Genomic DNA, 15,623 nt, shown 5'->3' with positions numbered 1-15,623 from the left:
GCACATTGCTGTGTCTTCTGCAAGTGGTTGCACCATGTTAAAGGCTTTTGATTGCATCTTTAAATGTATTCCGTGTATCGTCTTGGGATTTTCTACATCATCTGTCAGTTCCCTGGGGGGTAGTGTGACCTAAAGTTTAAGAGTAGGGAGCCTGGAGGCAGGTAGACCTGGATTTCAAATCTGTGGTTTACCTTCCAGCTGGTGACTGAGGGAATCACTCTCCCACATCCAGAAAAAAGTATGCAAATGCAAGGATTAAATATGATGCATGCAACACATTTAGCTTGGTGCCTGACATTCAGTAGGTGTTCAATCATATCTTTCTCCAGGTGACTGCACCTTTTTTTTTAGTGGTGGTGGTAGCGATGGAAATTAGTTTATACTAAGCTTCACAGGACACACAGAGGTTTAGTTGCTAATTTTTTTTAAAAAGGCCTTTATTGGTATAAAAACAACTTAAACATTATATAAATACAATATAAATATTTCTTTTAAAAATATGTATAAGTTAGCATTTTTTTTTGAGGTAAGCCTACACATTCCAGGAAATGATCTGGCTCCGAAACAACAAGGATATTCAAGCCGCATAGCCATTTTTATGTTACTTTTTCAAAACAAGTACATAAAATATTTCAAGAGGCACTTCATAAAAATATAAATATCTATCACTTATATAAATTAACTCGATATCACATATTTAAATATCAATAAATTAAAAATAATTAAAATAGTGTCCTAACGCTCATACTTTTAGTTCTTCATAGAGAACAACATAAGTTATGTGCCCAGTGGACAGGTTTCTGACAAGAGGAGGGAATGCCCATGAACTACAGCAATCTTAGGTGCCCCAGCTACTTTATCCGAATAGCCCTCAGGCTGAACTGCAGGAAATTCTCAAGGCTTCGCAGGATGAGGATAATCTTTGTGTTCTTCATCCAGTCATCGTTCTGTGACTGCAGATTATTCAGCAGGCTGGCATTTGTAGTTGGGTCAGGGGTGGTTACTTCATCTGGATTCTTTACCTGAGGGGGACAGAAAACAAAAGGAATTGTTTAAATACTGAACAAATCTTTTGCAGTGGAGAGATACTCTGGCCTGTGGGAAGATGTTCAAATTGGGGTGAAGGAGCGGATTGGGGCCACCTGCCTTGACTCGCCCAGATAGGGGGAGGTGCCTCTCCTCTGAGCCCACAGAGCTTAGGACCCGCTCACAGCAGCTGAGCTCTAATCTTTTTGCTGCTCTGTCTCCGTTAGACCATAAGCATTCCATGGGCAGCCATAGTATCTTACTTGTCTTCTGTTATCCTAAACAGTGCCTGGCACATAGTCGGAATTCAATAGATAAACGAAGAACTTTTAGTTAAAGGCATTTTAATGGGTTCTTCAGGGAACTCTAGTACTTTTCTCTGGTTTTGCTCTCACCCGTTCATCCCGCATCTGTTAAGAGTCCACTGCTCTGAGGGCGTGAAGAGGACTGGGCAGCACCTTTCAGTGGACCCACTCACATGGAGCTAAGTAACTGTGGAAGGCCTTGCACCTCCAAGTGTGATCCTGGGGCACTGCAGCCTCAGCATCACCAGAAGCTTGTTAGGAATGTGAGTCTCAGGTCTCACCCCAGACCTGCCGAATCAGACTCCGCCGTTTAACAAGATCCTCCAGGAAGCTCGTGTGCACCTTAAAGTGGGAGAAGCCCTGGTTTAGGGCAACCTGGTTTAGCCCTGGTTTAGAAAAGGCAGAGGCAGGAGTGGCACCCATGTGCCTGCTTCTCCGTCCAGGGCCCTTCTCTTTGCGCTTTGGCTCATCCACAAATTGTGACATCAGGCCTCCACCATGTGGCATTTGAATGGCTAGCTGGTAGTGACCAAAGCTCTTGGTACCTCCTCTTTCAGCCGTTAGCCATTTCTCTGCATTAACTCTTTGGCAAAAGAGTAAGGGAAAGGAGTTGAATCTACCATAGTAACACGAATGTCAATTGGCAATATTAAAATAATTTTTGTGCTCTTTGCTCTGTTCTGTGGATCACTATGTGAGGTTGAATGTGCTTCCTTCTGCCTCTACAGGTATTTTTTTCTTATTTCTTAAGCTTTTAGAAGTTGATGTTAAAACCCTCCCCATTTAACAGAGTTTTAAATACAGTCATTGATGTCTTTTGCAGAAGAGAGCAAAAAGAAAAAGTTTTAACTATCAGGAAATATTTCTCAGATCCTTTCCTTCACACACGGCCATCTCTTTTGAACTGGCTCTGCACTGCCGAGTTGTCTAGGCTGCTTTCTTTGAGCCAAGTGAGGGGATGAGAAGACACCTACCTTTTGCCTCAGGATCTGGACCAGTGCTTTGATACTAATCTGCACAGCCTCGATGCTTCCCTTATCGCCCTCATACTCGTTCTGGAGGTAGTCCAGGTATATCTGATACTCCAGAAGACCGGTGGTGACTCTCATCAAGCAAGTCTCCTAAGAGGAAAGATGGTGGGAAAATTGGTTATTGCTAGGAAGACATAATCCATTTTAAAAGTTAAAATTGCTCTAATTCAATAACTTCTCCGTCTGCCCCTCCAGGGAACTTCAAGTACTTCTTAAGCATCATGTTTTGAGACATGATGCTGAAGCTGCAGTGCTCTAGGATCACACTTGGATGCTCAAAGCATCACGTCTCATGTTTTGAGACCTGTTGTTTAAGGACAGCGTCAGCTGCCCCATTTAATATCTGGACAGTGAGAGGCACCACTTCATTTTCCCCAAAGCCCAGTAGATGCTAGATTGTGGCAAGGGGCCTTCCTCTGATTCTCTCCATAATGCTCTTCCCTCTGGCTGCACTCCTGCCCTTGTCAATGTCGGGCGGAAAGCTCCTTTTATGAAATAAAAACGCTGAAACCTCCTTTTACGAAATAATCAGAAGTCAGTGGAGGTTATGTTACTGTCTGGCAGGAGAAGGGTATAGAGAATGACCTCAGCAGGGAGGGCAGGCCTGGATCCTGCCAAGGGCAGCCAAAGAGGAGAAAGGTCCCTGGACCAACTTCCCCAGGATGAACTAGCTAAACCTGTGGGGTTTCCTAACATTTGACTGTTGTGAAAATTCCAGCACAGAGGGGCTATCTCTGACCAAGTCGTTCAAAAATAAGTTGCCTTTAATAGCGTTTAAGTTGGCCTCCTCATGAGGTTTACATGATGCGCTTCACATTTATCCCCTTCTTTATTGCCTGCCTGGTCTATATGTATACAGACACTGCATGCAAGCGGGAGAACTTTTTACTAAAGAGTAGCTAAAAGTGAACGTACTGCGTTCATACCTGATTGAACCCAGATTGGAAGCATCCGTCTTTTTCTGCCATTTTTGGAAGGTTCAGGTTGTTTTCTGCCAGTGCCTCCTTGCTGTTTTCACACTTGTCATACTTCTCACACATCTGGGAAAGAATATCAGAACCGTTATCGTGTAAGTGCCCCTAAAGCAAACACCACTAGAGGGCTGATGCCCTCTGGCCCTCATGGCCAGGAAGTTCTCTAAGAAAAGTGAAGTCACAATCCATTAGCCTCCAGGCAAGCAAGGTCTACAGGAGATGAGCACACTTGGCTTCAATTCTAGCCTCACCTGTGACTTCACGTTTATGACCTGTTCCAAGTCTCAGTGTCCCTATCTCTCCAAGTTGGGGATAATGAAATACCTCCCCTGTAAGTTTATTGTGAGGATAAGACATAGTATTTATATAAAGTGCCTGGCACATAGTAGGTACTTAATAAACAACAGGAATTTTGATGATAATTGGGTGAATATAATTTGAGCCATAGAATGTCCCAGCTGGAATGACCTTTCAGATCATCTAGTCCAATTCCCTAATTTTACAGATGGGGCCCAGAGGTGGTAGAGAATTTGCCCAAGATCACAAAGCTTGTTCAGCAGAACCAGAACTAGATTTGGGGCTCCCAATCCCTTCTCCAGTATTCTTCCCTTTCTACCAAAGCAGAGCCAAACTACCTTACATTTAAAGCTTGGGAGCTGCTTTAACGTACCTACGATTTTGCCACTTCATTGGCCTATCAGGTATGCATTTTATATGCCAGAATGACTTTGGGGAATCCCTAACCACTGAGCTGGCGTCACCTAAAAGAACTGTGACTGTACTGAGAAGCTGAACAGTTATTTCAGGTGGTGATTTTTAATCCTCCCGAAGTCTGAAACACGAAAAAGATTGACAGACCTTATTGTTTGGTTATGGAAAAGGAAATCCTGAGAGGCAGCGTGACCTTCAGCTCACACCAAGTGTGGAGCTGAGAATGGGCCAGGGAGCATGGATCCCAGCCCCACTGTAGATTCTCCAAGAGGAAAAGGAACTACCTGGGACCAGCAGCAGAGGAGAAATTACAGGACACAGTCTGCCCCTTTGGCTTCAAACCTAAATTGCCTCCAAACCCAGCAAAGACCTCCCAGTGCAGGAGCCCCCATCCACATCCAAGGATAGATGCCCACACAGGCCCTCCATCACCCTCAGGCGAGCCTACCTACCTCCTTTCTCATTGCAGAGATTTTGCCGAGGATGTACTTAATGAGAGCTTCAGTTTTGTCTGGAGAGGTGAGGAGTAGTCTGCCTGAAGTGGTATCATCTTTGAAATCTTCGCCCAGGGGTCCCGGGGTAGGGAAAGCAGTAGTCATCACCAGGAGCAGCCCCAGGGAGAAGGCGACTGTGCCGGAGGGAAGGGAGAGCAGCCAGTGAGCAGACCGCACCGCTGGGGGAGCTGTGCTTCTGGCTGCTGGCCGCCCGCCAGCCCTCACGGCAGCGGATACACACAACCTCCCTGGCCCAGCACGGCTGCCAGCCAGTTCCAGGGCGAGGGATTTCCTTCACTTACTTGTGGAGAGGGAGTTCATAGCTGGGTTCCTGGAAGGCAAATGGAGCTCTCTTTCGTTCCTGGTGGGCTCGAGGGCAGACTGAACCTCAGACATCCCCGGTCTCATATTTATTGGGGGTTGAAACTCTAATATTGAGACTCATGGGAAAATCCCACATTTGATAAATCTTTGTTGGAGGATGGGGGTGGGACCAGAGCGGGTGGGGCTGATTGGAAACCTTATTAAGATTGTGCAATGTGACGTCCTTTAGCATCACAGGAATCACAACCAGGGGGAAAAAGTCATTACCAAGGCTAGTCCTCAGAAGCTGGATCACCCTTCCTTTACTTTGTGTTTTTTTTTTTTTTCTTTTAGTGACTCAGCACATTGGCATGTCTTGAGAAGGAAAGTAAAGCTGAAATCATGCACGAAGTTTTGTGGCGGGGGTAGGGGGGGGCTAAGGCTGACTATGGTTAAAAAATACTTATAATTACCAGATTAGCTGGCTGGGATTTAGTATTGCAGTTTATTGGTATTTGTAAAAAACCTGAGTTGAGTTTCCTCAGACCTCCCCACAGCCCACCGGCCTGGGGTTACAAATAAGATACTGCGAGCCCTCTGCAGTACTTTTTTTTCTGGGCTCTCGCCGTGACCAGCTGTTGCAGAACCGCCTGACTGCTCCCAGATCTCGTGCACTAGTCACTAGGAGTCACCAGGTGCAGTGTGGGTGCATACGTAAATGACTCCTTTTTGCCACCACGTGGCATCTGCCGTCTTCCTCCTCACCTGCTCCAGCTCCCTTTGGCCAGGTCAGCGATAGCCCTGCTCACTCCCCAGTGGCCTTTTGGGGATCTTCCCCATGAAGACTTTGATCTCTGTGCCATGGGGGTTGTCTTGTAGTGCCGGTGCTGTCCCCTCCACTGGCCACAGGGTGATCCTGCTTCCATGGGGAGCCCTGAGGACCCTGGGCGGGTTCTGTTGGAGTCCTCAGTTTACTGACACACACACTGGGTTCAGGGCAGAAGTGGGGAGAATACTACTCACCTCTTTGATGGGATGTCAAAGGAGGACCTTGTGGCATTTTCTGGATCTTGTGTTCATAGCACCCCCCTGCTGTATGACTTGATTTGAATCCAGAAGCGGCTGAGAAGGATCTACTTGTAGAACAGGGTTCTAAGTTCAGAATCAGGCTTCCCCTCCAATGCCTCAGCCTTCCAATTTGGGTTGAACTTGTACGGGCTTCCTCGGTCCTTACAAGAGGGTCCTTGGTTTCATGCAAATGGACTCTATACCAGGGTGCCCCACCAGTCTCCGGAACACCAGCTCGCTCAGAAGATTGGTTCCAGGCTGAGACCAGGACCCTTGTATGGCACTGAAAAAAAAAAAAAAAAAAAAAAAAATTTTTTTTTTTGTTTACAAAACACAGTGTTAACATCACAATCAGCTTCTTTGCTTTGCAAAGAGGATCTTGTCAGGATTGCTAAAACAAGGACCTCAGCCAGGGTATTTAAAATATGAATTGATTTACTCAAGTTTTGTTTTGCGCACAACATGTTGGGACCTGCCTGTTGGGGACAGTGAGGTCATTCATTCTTTCCCTGACTTTCTAAACGGAGAGGCAGGTCCTGCGGTGGTGGTAGCAGGGTTTTGAGTTTGAGAATGAAAATGGGAGAGGTTGGCTGAATGGTTTCACTTTTAGTGCTCTTGGGTCTTGAGCAACTCGGACACCCGCAGCCAAGCCTCCTGCACTGAACGAAGCCACCTCTCTGGTTCCCCTGCCGTGCATGTGCTAGGCCTCTGTAGTGTGGGATTGCTTGTTCTCACTTTTCTATTTTTTAGAAAATACGACTCAGTAAATTTCAAAGACCTAGCGACTCAACAACATACAGATTTTTCTTTTCAGTTAAAAGTTTTAAAAATAGGAAGTACATGTGCTTGATAAAATGTTTGAACAGAACATCAGGGTGTACAGGGAAAAGTAAGTCTCCTTCCTTCCCAACTCCTCTCCCCAGAGGTAGCACCTGACCCACGGTGTTTTCAGCCAAATCCTCTGTTACCCTAATCTGGGTAAAGTTTTCTTGGCTACCTAGGTACTCACCTCTGTATTTACATTACTGGTTTATATACTGTGTAGACATACACACACTTGTGCACAAAGATATACACACTATAATTTCCCATTGTCTAGATGCCACCTAGGCGATTCCCTGTGGGCAGGCACATGGCAGAGCACGGGCTCTTGAGTTCACACAGCTTGGGTTTAAAGCCCAGCTCTGCCACTTGCTGTTTGACCCTGGCTAAGAAACCCCAAGGATCTGTGCCCTTGGTTGCTCACCTATAAAACTGGGATAATAGCAGTTCTTCCCATATTGCTGTGGTGAAGACTGAGAGAGATGAAGTGTGAAAAATCCCTGGAGCATAGTAATCCTGCAATTAACACTTGCTCTTTGTAACATTCCTAGGCTTGGGGTCTCTGCCTTGGAGAAAACTCTTCCAGCTCAGCTCTGTCAGGCAGTCCATGTGGAGTCTTGCTTATGAATGAGCCAGACTACTACGGCAGTGGTCAGCTGGTCTCCCAGTCTTTTTTCCTCTGAAGAAAGGAGACTCCATGTTTTGCTGAAAGTTAAGTGGAAGATGAAGAAAAAAGAAGTGATTTCCTCTCTCTCTCTCTCTATTTTTTTAAAGAACATTAAGACCCCCAAACCTGGTCTCTCGATTTAGATAATGAGCCCAGCTTGTGTCTTGCTGCTACACTGTTTTCAAGGCTTTCTGCTAAGTGTTTTTATGACAGAAGCTCCCAGCCTGCCCTGTCCATGGTCATCATCATTATTCAAAATTTTGAACGTGGCCCTCGAGTGTGAGGGGGCCTGACTTAATCCCAGATCTTGTGCTCTGGCAACCAGGAAAGGGCAAATTGTGTGAGGATAGGAATGCATGTGTATGGGGAGATTGGAGGACACTGCCACCACCTTGCACATTGCTAGCATCTAGGGTCTTTATTAGTATCCTGGCCTTGGGCTGGCATTTGCTTATGGGAGAAAAGCGCTCTCCTTTGCTCCAAAGCATTAATGCAGCATCTGTAGCTCCACCATGATAGCTTCCTTCCTTTGGATCTCAGTGGATTTTCCTCTTGGAGAGCTCATCCCTCATATTTTAATATGTACAAATGGCCAGGAAAGGCCATGCTGTCAGCTTGATTAACTAATAACCTCAACTACTGGATTGCACCATCAGTAATTTGAAGTGACTACCAGCTGAGACCAAGAGAGGCCTGACAAATGGGAGTATCTGGGGAGGAAGAAGGAAAAGCAAGGTAGCTTTGCTTCCTCTACCCTTATCTAGGGCTGGCTGGTCCTGTCTGTGCTCCTTAGAATTACTGCCCATGACTGCCCTCCTACATGTTGTGGAGTCCAGTTCAGAGAGTCCGTCACTGCATTCGAGGTGAAGGGGAAAAAGTAACTTCCAATTAGTGTTAAGCTCTCAGAAGAAGAGGTGATGTCCACATCTCATAGGTTAAAATGTGGGGTTGCACTCCTCTGTCTTTATTCCGGTGGGTAGGGGTGGGTTGGTTCTGCGATTTAGCAGGAGGGAGTATCCCAAGAAAAAGAGAAGTCACCGGGTGCTAGGGAACTTGCAGTTGCTGTCAGAATGTTGTTTTACTTGTCACTAAGTCATAAGAAGTCTATAAACTGAAACAGTGGATTATTTAACAGCTCCTTCCGGGACTGAGTCCTACTCAGCAGATATCAGCCAGGCCTGTAAGGCTCTGGGAAATGTCTTTGCTTTGAGAAAAGTGGTTGTATTACTTGGAGAGACAATATTAGGGACATGTGGTATGTCTACTTGGAAAGGGCTGGCTGCTCTTGGAGGGCAGCCAGGCCTGGAGACCAAAGCTCTGGGCAGTTCCCAGGCTGGCCCAGTCTCAGTCCTGGCCCTCACAACCACAGCTCTGATGTCCTTTTGTAGTTCCCAGAGACTTCTTGGTCTGGCCTCGGCTTTTTGGAGGGCAAAGGTGTGCTGGGGTTGGGTGTAGCTCTCCCTCTGTTAGGAAGGGGCATGACTGCTGTGCTGGGATTCTGATCCACAGCTGTGCAGGGAGGTCATCTGTCCTGTGCCCTCGTTGTTTTGCTATGTGCTGAGTTACCGTCTCCTGCTGAAGTGGAAAATCCCATGCATTTTAGGAGGGAAGTGGCTTCTCCTGGGACAACAGTGAAGACTCCCCTTCCTTGGGGACCAGCCCTCTCCCCAGGTCCCCTTTCCTCTGGTCTCCAGGCCTGGAAGAGAGTGCCCAAGAAGCTGGGTTGGTGATGCCATCTTACTTGGCTGATCCTGAAGGAACCCCACCACCCTGCGTGGCAGGGCTGGGGAGGTTCCCTCTGGCTGAGTTTCAGTGCTTTATCTCTTTTCTATCTGTGGGGTAGGCCTTCTCTGTTGGTGGCTGCTGGTTCTGCTTTACAGTTAGGAAACTTCAACTTATCAGCAAGGAGCACTGAGTTAATTTATTCTGAGTCATTTGAACCATCTTTGGTTTCTCCAAAGGTCTCAGTTCTCTTGAGTTCAGTGTCATAGACAGAAAGTAAGCATGCAAAACCACTGGCTGGTTCCTTCCACTCTTTTTTCCTCAAAATTAAGGTACTAATAACCCATTTGAAAGCATCACAAGTAATGGTAAGACCAGGGGATTCTGCGGGCCTGGCTATGACGTATTTTACCTCTCTTTCCTGCCCTTTTGGCTACTTATTTGCAAAAAAAGAGAAGGTCTTTGTCTCTCTGAACTACACCTCATGGGTGTTCTCCTCAGCAAGCTGAATCCATGAAGGTAGGGAAAGATTCTTTAGTCTTCATGGTGGAATAATTTCCATGATATGCTTTGGACATGTTGAACACTCTGTAACTGAGCCATTGGGGTTTATTATTCCTGAAGGAAGGTCCACCTGGATTGATTAAAAATATTACAGAAGAAGTCAGATCCAGGTAAGCAGGTCAAAGAATCACAGGTAATTTCTTCAAGCTATTGAGTTCTATGTACCTACGTATAGGTGTGAGTAAATGTGGTGCAGAGTCCTTGACCTGCAGACAACAGCCACAGCTCCAGGGGGTGCTGTCCTCACTGTGGCCTTAGAGAGGCCTTGGGACTCAGGAAGCTGGGCTTGTGGTCTGCTGTCACTTTGGTCTGCCAGGCCTGTAGCTCCCCCTGTGCTGTGGGGGTCTCCACAGTGGTCTGTATCTGAGCACAAGTATTGTGTCTCTCAAGGACTCCGTGGGATGATGGCCCACTCTGGAGGTCATGTTTCTTATGTGCTACTTTCCTGCGGGTGAGAGGTGGTGACAGGAGGAAAGGCATGATCTACTATACTTGTTTGCTTGGCGAGTGATCAGGATGGAAATGGTGTTCTCCACTCTGGCATTTGAAACTGTATTTTGGTGATACTTTTCTTGGGAGGTGATGAACTTTTAGAAAGGAAGACTGCATCCCCAGAGGTTTGTTTGGAGTCTCGGTACTTAAGCAATTGCTGCTAACTGCCTCAGATTCTCTTGTCCAAGGACAATCAGCAAAGAGGCTGTAATATATATTCCTTTCTCTGTGTTAAATTTGTTCACTGTGGCCCCGGTTAGGTGTCAGAAGAGATTTAGGTTCTGGCCTTTTTCCATCTGATACTGCGCGGCCACTCTGTTGGCCAGACATGTAAAGATCCCTCTGGCCTTCCTGGCTTGTCTTAGATTGCAGGATTCAAAAGGAGCTTGGGGCTTTTTGCTACCAGCAAAATCCTTTGGCCAACTGGAGGATCTGGGGCAAAGTACTCTCCCAGCTCAGGGCTCCATTAGAGAGATTTCTGTAAATTCCCTCCTCGCTCCAGCATTCTGCGATTCCGTGGATGTACATTAGCTATGCTTAATAATCCAGAGCCTACTCTTTTTTTTTTTTTTTTTTTTATACTAGGCAGTTTTTAATTTTATTTATTTATTTATTTATTTATTTATTTATTTATTTATTTATTTATTTTTGGCTGTGCTGGGTCTTCGGTTCGTGCGAGGGCTTTCTCTAGTTGCGGCAAGTGGGGGCCACTCTTCATCGCGGTGCGGGGACCGCTCTTCATCGCGGTGCGCGGGCCTTTCACCATCGCGGCCCCTCCCGTTGCGGGGCACAGGCTCCAGACGCGCAGGCTCAGCAGCTGTGGCTCACGGGCCCAGCCGCTCCGTGGCATGTGGGATCTTCCCAGACCAGGGCTCGAACCCGTGTCTCCTGCATTAGCAGGCAGATTCTCAACCACTGCGCCACCAGGGAAGCCCCAGAGCCTACTCTTAATGGAACTATAGGAGTGGGAGACTCTAAATATGAAATAGTTCTTGAAAGTCCAAAAGTCTGATGCTGTCTTCTAGTTCACACCCAAAGACCTGTTGTGGTTGGTTGGGGTGCCACCCATTTTGACATGCCCTGGATCTTGGTGGCCTCAGGCAGACTAAACTGATTTGGAAGACGCCAAAGCCCAGACATATCAATGCAAGGAGGTAGCAGATTTCTTAGTTATCATATAAGCAGGAACAGATCAATATTTTAAAATTTAACTTAAAAAAATTTTATTTATTTCGTTGTGCCGGGTCTTAGTTGCAGCAGGCGGGCTCCTTAGTTGTGGCTCCAGGGCTTCTTAGTTGTGGCACGCATGTGGGATCTAGTTCCCTGACCAGGGGTCGAACCCTGGCCCTCTGCATTGGGAGCGTGGAGTCTTATCCACTACGCCACCAGGGAAATCCCAATTTAATTGTTTTTAACTTAAAAAAAATTACCCAAGTAATACATGTTCCATGTAGAAAATTGAGAAAATAGAGTTAGGCCAAAAAAAATTGCACAATAGTCTTATCACCCAGGGGTAATCATTGATTATGCTGTAATCACTCTTGTCATTTATACATTGATAGTTATACATCTATCAATGTATGGGAAATAGAAAAATACCATACATAGTGTTTTATAACCTGCTTTTCTTTTTTTATACTGCTTTGAATGCATAACATTCTGGGTTATTCTCTGAGTAGAGATGATGTAAACAATGGCTACAGCTAAACCAGTCAGAATTGAGAAGGGAAACATCAAGTGAGGTTTATTGATGACTGCTGCAGATGCACACTGTTCCCTGTTCCCTGGAAAAAGAGTTCATATCTTAATGGGGATAAGATGTATTTAAAACATTCACTGCGTTTCCCAGGGGGTTAACTTATCAATTGTTTGTGGAGTAGCATAATCTGTAAATCAGTAAGTCGTGCTGATTATTTGGCATCATGAAAGTGAGATTTGCAGTTCATCTGGTGCTTGCTTTTCATCTGGTTCTGGTAATTTGACATAGCCAAGCTGCGGTTGGCCCTTGTGCAGGGCATCGATCAGTAGCTCATTGCTCTTGGTTTTAGGATGCCTGGGGAGTTGTCAAAGGTGATGGTGTCATCATCTCTTGTCATCTTGTGTGGCTCATTTCCCCTAGTACCTTGAGATTCCTTACAGGGGTCTGTTCTACAGAGAAAGAAAAATGTACATCCTGATAAGGAGTTTATAGTCTTGCAACATTTCTCCCCTTTCCAACTCCAGTTCTGGTTGTGTTTCTCCCTATTGGGATTGTGTTGCTTGTGCAAAGAAACTGCATTTCCTGTGGGAGCTGAAAGTTAGACCTACCGCAAAGAAGATGCCCTCCCTTGATGATGGTTGGGGGATGTGTTTGGGTAAGAGGTAGACAGCCCTGGTCTCTCCTGCGGACTCTGAGATGCTGGAATTGGCTGCTACTGGGTATTTCAGCATGCCCTAACCCCAACCTCTGCTGCTGATTTCTTTAAAAATACAATCAGAAGCACCTATTTGGGAGAGTTTGGACATACAGGGTGATGTCCTAGGAGGACTCCTGGCCCTTGGATTCCGTAACCACAGTATAGTTTTCCTTCTAAGGTATTTCAAGTAATTGAGGATTGACATGGTGGGGGTGGGGGGGGTCAATCAGATATTTGTTGAATGCTAAGTACTGGCCTAGATGCTTTACACACATTAGTTCATTTAAATTCCACTCTATAGAACTGGCAATTATTAGCTTCATTTTATGGATGAGGAAACTGAAACTCAGAGACATTAAATGACATAACTGAGATCATGCAGGCTCCTGGAACTGTGAAGAAGCTTCCTGGTGTTTGGGAGAAGTAAAATGCGGTGGTTAGGTTAGGTGTAGTGTTCCCAGGTAAAATACAGGATGCCCAGATAAATTTCAGATATACGACAGATTATTTTTAAGTATGAATATATTCCAAGTATTGCATGGAACATACTTATGCTATAAATGTATTCCTTGTTCATTTGAAATTCAGATTTAATTGGGCATCTTGTATTTTTGTTGGTTAAGCCTAACAATCCTTGTCTGTAGACAAGATTATGGAGGGTGGTTCTGAAAGCTAGGGGGAAGTGAAGGGAATAGGGAGCCAAGGAAGATAGTTTGAGGAGGGCAGTGACATAATGAAAGTGTTTAATCTTAATGACCAGGAAGAAGTCCCCAGGGAATTGGAGAGGGAAGGTGGGTTTGAAGGCTGTTGAGGAACCGTCTCAGCGCAAGAACAGCATGGACCCCAGGCAGAGGTGTGATGGTTCAGCCTCAAAGGAGCCCACTGTGCTCCTCTCCTCCGAACTCTGCCTTCAGTGATTCCTGTTGGTAGCTTTATATTAGACAGGGCAGTAGTGGTTACGCTATGGAAATCGGCAAATGCTAGAAACCAGGGCCCCCAGAAAACTAGTTATTAAATATCTTCCAGCCCGCCTGTGGGCCTAAGGGGATAGAATGATATTTTAAAGGCCAAAATCAATGCAATCTAGAGACTGGTTATTATATGGGTACTATGTAGGGAGTATAGGGAAAGCATATAGCAAAGGTTATTTAAGCTTACATTTCAAAGGCAATTGGCCATAAAGCTTTTTAAGGAAAGAAATTGTTCTGGTCAAAGCATGCTGCTCCTATGTCCCCAGATGAAGGCTGCTGTATCTATGAACAAGCTGACACAGACTACAAGCTGAGTTTGGGAGAGTAAAGATGTGCACAGGGCAGAATGTTTGTTCTACAGAGTTAGATACCCTTGTGTTTCCCCAGCCAGATACTGGCACATGCCTTAGTGGATCAGGGCAGACCCTGAGCCAGGCTCTTGAGCCATGGCCAAGTTAGGGACTGAAGACTGGTCACTTTGAGAGAATTAGACACAGCAAGGCGGCAGCCCATGGGCTTAGAGGTCCCTGCTTTGTCACTGTTCCATCTCGACCAGAGCAGATGAATCAAGATTCTTGCTCTGGGGCATTTAGTGGACAGGATGAAGAAAGCCCTGAAACATTCTTAGGGTCCCCAAAGATTGCTGCTTATGTCATAAGTTTTGCTCTTAACTACCAGAATCACAAGGAATCACTTCTACTGTTATTCTTGGCATTGCATCTTATTGTACTGCATCCTTCTTTTGATTCATCTCTGCTACAGTTCTGTTGCATATTTCTAGGACATTGCGTTAGGAAAACAAACAGTGCCATTAAATCCAACCCCTACTGCCTTCTAACAGAACCCGCCTGATGACTGGAACGTGTTGATACTTGACTGTGTCATAGCCAAACTTCAGAATATTGAGTAAAACATAAAATTCCCTGACAGAAACTTAGTTTCACTACATGGCACAGCTCCCAGGCAGGTCACATTAGGCTCTAGGCTACAATTTTCCCTTTCTCTCCAAAGGATGTAAGTCTTTTCATAACAGTTTCAGTGCAGGGTAGAATGACATCTTGCGGATGCCATGACGTCTCTCTGTTCTGAACTTCCACTAAGACTCAGACCATGCCTTGATCCTCCGGGAAGCCTTTGCTGACCCATTTCCAGGAATAGTGAGGGTTCTCCTCTGGGTTCTACTGCAGTGTCATTTACTGTACTGATCAGTTTCCAGGCAGTGTCGTGATGGCATAGGCTCTGGAGCCAAACTGCCTGGGTTCAAATTACTGTTCTGTGTTCTACAAGTTGTGGTCAGCTGGGAAATTATTGACCATCCAGGCTTCATTTTTCTCATTTACAAAACGTTGGGTAGAAATTGTACCTTCTGTTGTACAGTTGTTGGAACCTATGTAAAGTGCTTAGCACGCTGCCTGGCACATTAGAGGGGCCAGATAAACATTACTATTGCTTTCTCTGCAACTGACTGAGAATTTCTTTCTTTCTTCCTTCCTTCCTTCCTTCCTTCCTTCCTTCCTTCCTTCCTTTCTTTCTTTTTCTTTCTTTTCTTTCTTTCTTTCTTTCTCCTTCCTTCCTTCCTTCCTTCCTCCTCCCTCCCTCCCTCTCTTCCTCCCTCCCTTCCTCACTCCCTCCCTCCCTCCCTTCCTTCCTTCCTTCTTTTCTTTCTTTTCATCTGCACCACGAGGTTTGCAGGATCTTAGTTCCCCGACCAGGAATGACTGAGAATTTCTTGAGGGCTTCATCTTTCAATGCCAGTGAATAGCACAGTTTTAAGCACTAGGTGCTCAGGGCTGATACGTGAGTGAGAGGTGAGTTCTCCTTTCAAATGACTTGTCAAAAATAATCATCAAGTGTTTAGAAATAAAAAACAGTTTAATTTGTGAAATTTTCTTTGTAGGTGTGCTTTTTAAAAGTCATATAAACTATTGTGCTCACTTTATTTTTATTTTTTAAAAAATATTTATTATTTATTTATTTATTTATTTAATTTACTTTTGGCTGTGTCGGGTCTTAGTTGCGGCACGTGGGATCTTTGTTGAGACATTGCAGCACGCAGGCTCTTCGTTATTGCGCGTGG

General features: G+C 45.4%; 1 protein-coding gene across 1 annotated transcript; it reads right to left on the bottom strand.

Moving 5' to 3' along the window:
• Window positions 1-413: 413 nt before the first annotated feature.
• Window positions 414-5,029, bottom strand: IL6 (interleukin 6). The gene is made up of 5 exons (XM_057550602.1): window positions 4,844-5,029; window positions 4,500-4,675; window positions 3,289-3,402; window positions 2,306-2,452; window positions 414-1,022 (listed from the first exon to the last, which is right to left on the bottom strand). The coding sequence occupies exons 1-5, from the start codon at window positions 4,947-4,949 to the stop codon at window positions 852-854; spliced, it is 714 nt and encodes a 237-aa protein (XP_057406585.1). The 5' UTR covers window positions 4,950-5,029; the 3' UTR covers window positions 414-851.
• Window positions 5,030-15,623: the final 10,594 nt, after the last annotated feature.

This window comes from Balaenoptera acutorostrata, chromosome 7 (assembly GCF_949987535.1).
Source record: "Balaenoptera acutorostrata chromosome 7, mBalAcu1.1, whole genome shotgun sequence".
NCBI lineage: Eukaryota > Metazoa > Chordata > Mammalia > Artiodactyla > Balaenopteridae > Balaenoptera > Balaenoptera acutorostrata.
This window is presented reverse-complemented; position numbering and strand designations above follow the sequence as displayed.